The sequence below is a fragment of the Mixophyes fleayi genome, chromosome 10 (genome assembly GCF_038048845.1).
Source record: "Mixophyes fleayi isolate aMixFle1 chromosome 10, aMixFle1.hap1, whole genome shotgun sequence".
Lineage (NCBI taxonomy): Eukaryota > Metazoa > Chordata > Amphibia > Anura > Limnodynastidae > Mixophyes > Mixophyes fleayi.
Window position 1 is genome coordinate 45698878 of NC_134411.1, and position 9687 is coordinate 45708564.

General features: G+C 36.0%; 1 protein-coding gene across 2 annotated transcripts; it reads right to left on the reverse strand.

The window, feature by feature from the left end:
* Nucleotides 1-830: 830 nt before the first annotated feature.
* Nucleotides 831-7038, reverse strand: NPAS4 (neuronal PAS domain protein 4). Of its 2 annotated transcripts, XM_075187526.1 has the most exons (8): nucleotides 6722-7038; nucleotides 6057-6208; nucleotides 5588-5690; nucleotides 4956-5205; nucleotides 4706-4815; nucleotides 4212-4347; nucleotides 2796-4018; nucleotides 831-2479 (listed from the first exon to the last, which is right to left on the reverse strand). In XM_075187526.1, exons 1-8 carry the CDS (start codon nucleotides 6894-6896, stop codon nucleotides 2454-2456), a joined length of 2175 nt encoding a protein of 724 aa, XP_075043627.1. In that variant the 5' UTR covers nucleotides 6897-7038; the 3' UTR covers nucleotides 831-2453. The 2 variants fall into 2 exon arrangements, with proteins under 2 accessions (XP_075043627.1, XP_075043626.1); XM_075187525.1 differs by having other exon boundaries at nucleotides 831-4018.
* Between the last annotated feature and the right edge of the window lie 2649 nt (nucleotides 7039-9687).

Here is a 9687-nt window from a genome sequence, read left to right on the forward strand (position 1 = left end):
ATCACAGACCATTGTCTCTAAATAAAGCTGTTGCTATATGCTGGCTAACACACCTTTTTGACTTTTTAATAAATATATGTGTACCTTTTATGCTAAAGGTTATTCTTATTATTGGCTTAATAATATAGACTAAAACCCATGTGTGTGTACTCTTGTACTGTCTGTACTCTAAATTTATTTAACAGCCTTCATATAATGCCAATGTATTACACAGCAATTTACAAAGACTATTTTATTAGATCAAGAAGTGTTGTCAGTCTCTCAGAATAAAGCACACGAAACACAATTTGTTTTCAATTCATTTTCTTTATCATATCCATAAAAAAACACACACTTTGTAAAAGACCAGGACTTTACATCACTAGCCCAACACAAATCTGTTTGCCATACACATTAGAAAAATTATACTTATAAATATGTATATTTATAACTTTACATTTAAATTTTTTTTTTTTGTATTTTCACCATTTCTCTCAAACATTTTGAAAAACAGCAGTTCAGGAAAAAATATCCTTATACTTAAATCGTAGCAAAATCCTACGTCATCTTTTATGGCACTCAGCAGCACCATAATTTTGATATATATATATATTTTCTATGCTTCTTAGTAAGCATTATTATCACTTTTTATAGGTAGAGGTTTAGTTTTACTTTAAACCCTACACCATCATCTTCAGAGGTGCAATTATCCAAAATGTATATGTATTTTGAATCAAAAAGGCACAGTTTAGCTGTGTACCAATGCTTTAAACATATTCAGTAAGCCATATTTTTGTGGCAATATAGTAAATTCAGATTTATATTTGGTATATTTTTGCACCAAATACATCCCTAATATTTAAAAACTGGAAAGCAGCATTGCTATGCACAATGCATATACATTTTAGAGACATACTGCTATTATTTGTGCATTTTTTCTTCTTCAACATAACAGAGAGAATAAGATTAGCAATATTACCCCATACTTGTAGCCTTTGTTAGTCTCCTAAAATATCTGTCTGGGATTAATGTAACCCCAGTCTTTACTGCACTCTAGGAATTAAATGTTTCATATTTTGTTGAAATACCTTTTTTCTTACATTCAAAATGTAAATAAACCAATTCAAGTCCAACAAAGTATTAAAAACAAGTAAAAAGGAGTGTGACTTGTTATAGTAAATTACAGTTGAATAAGGGTATGGGGAATGAATTTAAACATATGCTGTGCAGTTAGTAAATTTACTAATCTAAAGTCGCCATGGGATTGGAAAGACAAAGGCACAGATGTAGTGCAACTATAAATGTGATTCTGTCGACTTGTATAAACAGAACTGGGTTCTTCTTCAAAAAAAATTGCCACTGTTAGGATTTTTTTTAACATTCAACTTGACATATCTGGCCAATAAGAGAAATAGGAACGCTAATACAAGGCGACAGTCCACATTCAATTTTTTTTTTTTAGCTAAACCATTCGTAAACCAGTTAGTTATCTGGTTGTGATTTTTTTTTAATTTGGGCAATCAAAAATAGAGGCTCTAAATATTTCCTTTACATACCCCTTCTCAAATCATATTAAATACCAGGACTATGTATAACATAATGTGCTGTAACTGATAGCAAACAGTTCTGTGGCCTTAGCAGTCTATTATACATAGACTAATGAAAGCTGATTGGTTGCTACTAGTAATAGCACATTATACTTGCATTATTTTGTTTAAAATAATTCTCAATGTAATGACCATTTGAGGCAGTTCTTGGTATTATAGGAAATAATTCTATGTAAGGAATTGAGAACACAATAGCCTAAAGAAATATGTAAAGGCATTTTTTTTCAACACACATAGGTGGAATTAAACTTATAAGTTAGTTAGAATTCAGGAAACATATAAATACCATATATCAATTTTTAGTTTCACTATGAGTGAATACATTTTTTTTGTTATGTAAGACTACTTACAACTTCCTTACACAATAAACCTTTTTTCTCTTTCTGTTCAATTCTGCAAACCCTTTTTTGTATAAATAGACATGTTGTACAAAACTTTCAAAACAATGGCCCATCACATTTTTAAGTTTAAACAAATGTTTTCTGATAGGAAATAAAATTTTCAAATTTTTAAAATTTTATGTTAAATGTGTGAAGTGAAGTATTTAACTGTTTTCTAACATACATTCTGGATACAGAATGTTATCTGCTAAGGATGGGCCATTGCTTTTCACTTTTTTTTTTATATGAAAACAAAAGAGAACTCTTGTATCATGTAAACGTGCACAAAATCCAGAAAAAAGAGAGTAGAGGAATGAAAGAGAAAAAGGGAACGAAACAGTTTTGCGATGAATGAGAGCTGAGCGACACAGAAAGTCGTTCTTTTGCCCCCATTTTGTGCGTCTTGTTTTGTTCTTAATAAGGCAGGAATAATCTGCTCAGAATATGACAATATGCCATACATATCGAAGTAAGTCACAGACTTATTTCAAAACGAAGGTTTTCCACTTCCATCTGCAGAAAGAAGAGAGAAATAAAAGTGATAAAATTAGTACATTTTTGCTTCTTTGGATATTAGCTACACATATTTCTACATTTCCTGTTTTTTAAAATCTAATTCATCCACAACATAACTTGGTAATTTGGGTAGGGTGTTTAAGATTAACATTTTATCCAAAAATGTTTTATAATCTAGCATGGGCCATTTAACACATATAAATCAATAAACATATTCTCTTTTAACAACATCTGAGTCTAGTTATAAGCTTTGTTTCATGTATTTCAGAATTCTCTAAACTGTAGCCTGATACAACTGTCACTAATAGCTCACCTTGATGGAAGCCGTCTTGCAGCTGAATCTGGAGTTGATACAACTCATCATTAAACCGGTCACATTGAATCTCTGAGGCACCTGCCTCAAGGTCTGTTTTGTAGGACATCAGTTCCTCTAAAAAGTTACATTCTTCTGGCGACAGATCAGTCGTCACGTTCGAAGTTATGGATGGAGATACGGAGAGGTCCCCTCCTACTTCATCCTCCTCCAAGGGGCTGCAGGGAGACCCCATGGCTGCAAAAGGTGGAGAATCGGGAAAGTCTTTGAAAAGGCTGCAAACCGGATGACTACCGGAGGGTATAGATTGCTCTTGACATGCCAAGAAAAGGGAAAGGTCAATGCTCTTCCAGGATCGAGGAAAATTAACACTAACATCTGCATCTTGAAGACTGGTAGGGAGGGAAACACTTCGGCATGCCAGTCCATGACCACTCAATACCATACTCTCAGAGCATGGAATATCTTTAGTAGCCACATTACTGAAGACATTGGCCAAAGAGCCAATCTGTTTGACCAAGAGATCTATTTCATTCTTCTCTTGTTCTGAATACCTGAAGATTGCTTGGTTAATGGGCGATGTTTCTGGGGTCACTAACCCCTCAGGAAGCATTGGCAGATCCACAAAGAGAGGGCCAGGTATTTCTGGTACTGTCATCACTGTGCAGTCTCCACCATCCCCAGGGCTATCGGGAGTTGGGGGCAGCTTCTCATAGAGGGAGCTGCAGTAAGAGTAATAGAGTTCTGGGTTTAGGGTAGTAGAGTCTTTTTCAGAAGATGTTTGAGGAGCACTTTCTGGAGCACCAAAAAGGAAAGTACAGTTTTGGTGTGGAGTGTAGGGGGGAGTGCAGGTGAAATCTTTCGAAGGTACTTTCCCAACTTGATCTCTGGTAAAGCTCTGATCATATGGTGCTGGTTGATAAAGAGAAAAGAGAGACTGGTTTTCTAATTGTCCCTCAGCGGCAACAGCATCTTCCATAATTGGTGTAGCATTCTGGCACAAGATTGGATCTTCTGGGCTGATAGGCACAGGCTCTGAGAACTCAAAGGACTGGCTGATGCTTGTAGGTGTGTTTGTGAGGGGAGTGAAGACTTGGTCTGGGCTGGAAAGGTCTGCTGGGGAGAGTAGGGTCTCTTGGTAAGAAGGAGGACCACCCACTGAGAAAGTAAGCGGAGATTCCTCTGAAGTCAGCTGCTGCCTCAAGCACCAGGCCTCGGCCTCACTGCAGATAATAAACAAGCTATGTTTTAGATAACACTGTGTGAAACATGAAGTTATATTATTTTTATATGTTCATGTGTAGCTAAAATATCAATAGAATGTTACTAAGCAGACTAGTCCAATTTTCTTGCCATCAAAATTACATAGCTGATGTAGGTGTGTATATATATATATATATATATAAGCAGTCTTACCTTATTATATAGTTATATGAAGTGATTGGGGCATCCGTATTTTCCAGTAACATGAGAGAATACACCCATATCCAATGTTGATCTTTTCTCTGCAGACGTAAAACCACTTCTGCTCTGCATTCAGTAGACTCGCTTACTGCAGTGAAAGAACAGAAAGTTATAGGAATGACAAGGGTTGAGGATTGACTAGAACATCTTTATTTAATTTTTTCTGTCTCCTGACATGAATTGTTTTAATCTCTAACCATTTATCTCCCACAGCTCTTCTCTCATTAATACAATGTTTTCAGTCTTGTATATCTACTTTCAACATTGTTCTTCTAACCCAGCTAATTTCCTTAAATATTTTACTGCTTCTCAATTCAGTCTCTATAGCAATTTATTGTTATTCTATCATTTACCTCTCTTCATTTATTCTCACTTATTCCCATAATTCTTTGTACCCTAATTGTTTTCTTTATGCTAATGTCCTTTTATAATAGAGAATAACTTACGTAGTTTGTAATGCTGTGTGGATAGGTGGGTGAGATCTTCAGGATGAATTAGACCGTACCACGACTTGCAGACCAACTCATTTTTCTCATAACCCAAGTGCAAAACGGTACTGAAAATAAAGTGTAAGAATGTTATGGTTATCATCTGTTTGTTGAGTTGCTCCCATTACATGATGAGGGTTATATAAATGACACCTGACTCAGTCTCTCCCACTAGAAGATGACACAGGTGTATATATTGAATATTTACCTCTCAGACACGTCGAGCACGGAAAGATTCTTGGCATGACGACTCTCAAAGATGTCTAGTAGGAAATGGTTATAGGTTATTCTTGGCTTTGGGTCAAGAGGAATGCAGAAGGCTGTGAAAACTGGATTAGATGACCAGTAGGTGCCAGATGGGGACTGCTGAAACATCCCCCGTATGAGGACGAGCTTGTTACCAGCACTCTGCCTCCTGGCTGTCTTTGAGGTATTGAATCTGCACCTGAACATTCTCTCTGAAAAGTAAATGATAAAGAGAATGTGGTGTGATTAAATGTGCAATGCAATTGCTACTTTAAGACAAGCAAAACATTCTAGAATGTAGAATTGTCTCACTAGAGTGTCTATTATTCATTTAAAATTCAGACTATAAACACTTAAACTATGAAATACTTCTTAAGAGTTCATTTGTATTTTTTTTTATGTTTTCTCTATACATAAAATTATGCATGACTTTCAAATGTAATATTTTGTTCTATATAGGCTTTAGAACAGACACTTCTGCAGCCTTTTTCACACTAATAATATGCCTAACCCTGCTTTAAAAGCTGATAAAAGAAACATCCATAAAATTGTGTTTTCATATTTGTGACAGTGAACATAAAATTTGACACTTACCACTATCAAGAGAGGATGGAAGAGCCAGTTGATTCCTCATGACAAAATGATCACAGGGGTCAATGATGTCATAGATGCTGTCTCCTTGAGCGACCAAATCAACCTGTTTGAGTAAAGACAATGTAGATGATAAGACATTTTTTCATTTATATAATTTCAAAGTCATTAAAACCAGTGCAACACTCTGGTATATTTATATTATATTATGTATATATTATTAAATTATCCATACAAAATATATACATTCATCTATAGCTCGTGTATTAGTGTAAAGAATATGAAATATTTGTAGCTTGGAACATTCTGAATATACACGTTTCTAAATAAAATTAAATCTTACTTAAAGTGGAAAATAAAGTAATAATAATAATTTAATCATTTACATTCTCCAGTGATTTGTTTCTTTAGTTATGTAGGGTATAGAACAACATCACATGTATCAGCAGAAAATGTGCTAGAATTGACTTACCATTGAATGTCCAAGATGATCAGTTACATTTTCTGATACATATATCAGCTTTCCTTCACTGGTATAGGTTAGCAGAAATCCTGGAAGGCTGTGGACAAAATCTTGTAAGTCTTGGCTGGAGAGCAGACCTTCTAATGCATTAATCTGTTGACCTGTTGGATAATATAGAAATAAGGAATTGTATTTAACATCAATAGATTTCATGCATTATGCCATCAAAGTAACAATATTGTGTATTAATGTTTTATATATACAGTGGCTCTAGTATTGAGATATTGTTTTCAGAACCTTGGAGAGTAACTGAGCAGTTTGTCCTGGGGTTCAGCACCAAGGATAGCAGCTACAAGATAAAAGCACTAAAGCTCCCCAACATAAAATGTAATAGAAAGGAAATGTGATTATTATTGTGTGTGTTAATTGTGTAGGGTTTGAGTTATAGATAAATAGAAGCAACAGGTGCAGGTAGGGATAATAGGAAGAACATATGTTCTCTTAAAAGATAGACTGTTTACTGTTTAGCTACATGTGTATTTACTAAAAGTAGGGAAATGCAGCACAATTTGCACAGAAATGAATGCCTATTCCAAAACTGACATTGCATTAAGTTATTGATGGTATTGAAATCCATGAAATTAAAGATCTATTGATTTTCAGTAAGATCTTACCTCTGGAGAAGAATACAGACTTTCTGGTGTAAATACAAGCAAGCGACATGATGTGAAGGTAAGATAGCCGCACTTTGTCACCTTCAGAGATAGGAAGGAGATCTTTCAAGTTCCGAATCTCTGCATTAATCTGGTCCCTTCTGGCTTTTGAGGCGCCTTTAGTAGACCTGTACATTTTGGCTGGGGTCTCTGGGGTGCTGAGAAATAGTCAGTCCAGAGAGCCCCTGTCTTCTTTTCTCTTTTCGTCTTCCGTTTCGCTGGTTATCTTCTCTTTCCGACTACTGTGGTATTCCTGCTCTGTTTTCCTGATGCCTGTCTCTGGATTCTGGTTTAAAGAACTGTAGCTCGTGGCTCGCTTTATATAGTAACTGAGGAGTGTGTGGGCAGGTGAGACGCAAGGGGAGGGGGGAAAAGAGTGGAGTTTATCATCAATGGGTTGCATGGTAAGGGAACTGCCTTTCTCTGCTATAACAGGCGAGCGTCATCAACTCATACAGATGACGCTGAGCCATGGGAGAGAAGAGAAAGGAGGGGGTAGAGTAAAAGGAGGGGGAGCAGGAGAGAGAGATTTCTGCAAAGAGCCAAATATCACATTCTGTACCCAATTTGGAGAGAATTGCAGACAAGCCTGAAAATACTACATTTTCCTTAAATACTGCAGATTAGATCTATAACATTTATAATATTAGGCCCTACATCTCTTCCATATATATTTTCATTATGTGGACATTATGTAGTAAATAGAGTGATAGTGATTATTCAATGGTGATGTATAGTTAAATATAAATGAGAATGCTAAAAAGATTACTGTAGTATTGACACTGAATATGAATGAATGGGTAAACTCTGAGCCCAAAATCTTAGAGATACCTTGCAGACTATTGTTTATTTTAGGGGAAGGAGGTGCTCTGTGGGAATGTCATCTATTTGTCTAAAAATGAATGTAGGCTTTGCAATCTGAACAAATGGATTTTTGTTCAGGAGGTGTAAGGTGCCTATTGATACAACTGCATAATATTCTCCTCTTCTGTTTTTTTAAGAATGATTATTTCTCATTTAAATAACACTGCATTGAGTTCCCTCTTATTCATCCCACGCGTTCCAGATTCGCTTATAAAAAAAAAGCATATTTTCATAGGATATGATTAATTTAGCAGTGTGTTCACCCCCTGCTTTTCTCCACCAGCTGTAAATAGGTATCTGATCATGATTTTCCTGTCTTTCTATATATTTATGTCTCCATCACCCCCTCTCTCTCTCTTTTATTTGTTGAAAGGATAGTTAGATGTAGGTTGCAGTGACGACACTGTGTTTTGTGAATGACGGCTGCTTCTTTGCGTACTCTCTGTGTTTTCTCCATATTTGGTAAGGGCTTAGTATACAGCAGAATTAACTATATAGTGCCTCGGCTTCCAGTTAGCTGTGTTCTGAAATGCTTCAAAGTGGAGCTATTTTTATACTCCACAGCTTTGGTGTGTATCCTGTTGATAAACAGCTTCAAGGTTCAAGCTTAAGATAAGAGACTCTTGATATGGGTTACTGCCATTGTGCTTTATAAACCCATTATGCAGAGTAAGGCTTTAGGGAACTATGATAGAAAGGAAAATAGAACCAAAATAAATGTATACCTTCAGTTATTCACCTCAAATAGGGAAATAATTAAATTAAGTCTAACAAAATGCTACTTTAATACTATTTTATTAGACTTGGTACCCATTTCAGTTTCCTATCATCACCTACCTTCGTAAAGATTCTTGTTCTTGACCAACCAAGCTTTACACTGTAGTTCCTCAGTTCTCATAATATAAGCTTTGCAAATGTTTCCTTCTTGATAAATTGCCATAAGCCTTGTTTTTCAGCAACCACTGTATGATTGCTTAATAGAGTGCCACTTGTCTGACTGTAATACAGAATTGTAGACTTATTTTATAAATTGTGTTAAGGGATAATCTGACATAATGATAAAGATTTCCAGGTTTGTGAAAGTGTTAGTGTAGTACTGTTGCATTATAATTCAATTCATATTGGAATTAATTTTCAACTGTAACTTAATTTAGCAGCTCATCTGGGGCAAAGGGTGACTAGTGTTTTTACCAGGGACTTCCACAAGGAGGTAAAGTGCTCTGCTATGAGGCACCCACTGGTTGTCGCCCATAAGATAACACCACTAGACAACATCTGACAGTAGCGGGTGACAATGGAAAGAGACACAGATATAGTGGGGGTCAGGATGTTCAGCAGAGGTTTTTGGTCAGAATACAAGCCTGAGGTGAGGGGCAAGAGCAGGCACTGATAGTCAGAAACAGGCTATAATGACACATCCGATACATGATCCATTACAATTGGTGGAGGCAGGATGACAGTGGGAAGGGGCGTTACAATGCAAGCCGAGTACAGTAAGGGACTGTTCAGGCAAATGCACCCAATTCAGACCTGTCACAGGAGTATATAGGCCTGTAGGAAGCTGTATCATTTGTGGGTGCAAAACCCCTGGTGTAAATACTAATAATGGCAATCGAGAAAACTAGTTGGCCACTTCTAATTGGCTGGTTGTGGATTCACCCCTCACACTGCTAGTACAAATACATGCTGATTATGATGATAAATGGCAACAACAGCTAGTCACTGCTGATTGGATCATGGCGTAATCTCCTCACCAGCTGATAGCAATCCATTCATTGCTTGCGACTATTTAACAAAATGAAGTGGACGCTTCTTTGTGAGTTTGTATGGATTACACACAGATTTATTTTGTTTTCGCTTTCTTGATCAAATTGATTTTTTTTCTATCTTACTAAAGTTCAACGGTAATGTAAAACAATAAAATATCATAATGATTGCACAAATGTTACTAATGTAGGGTTCATTTAAATACACTATTTTTATGCTTGGTGTAAGTCCAGTATATGCTGGACGCATCTTGAGATGCATACTCTGAATATGGATATCTTTTTGTGTGTAACTTT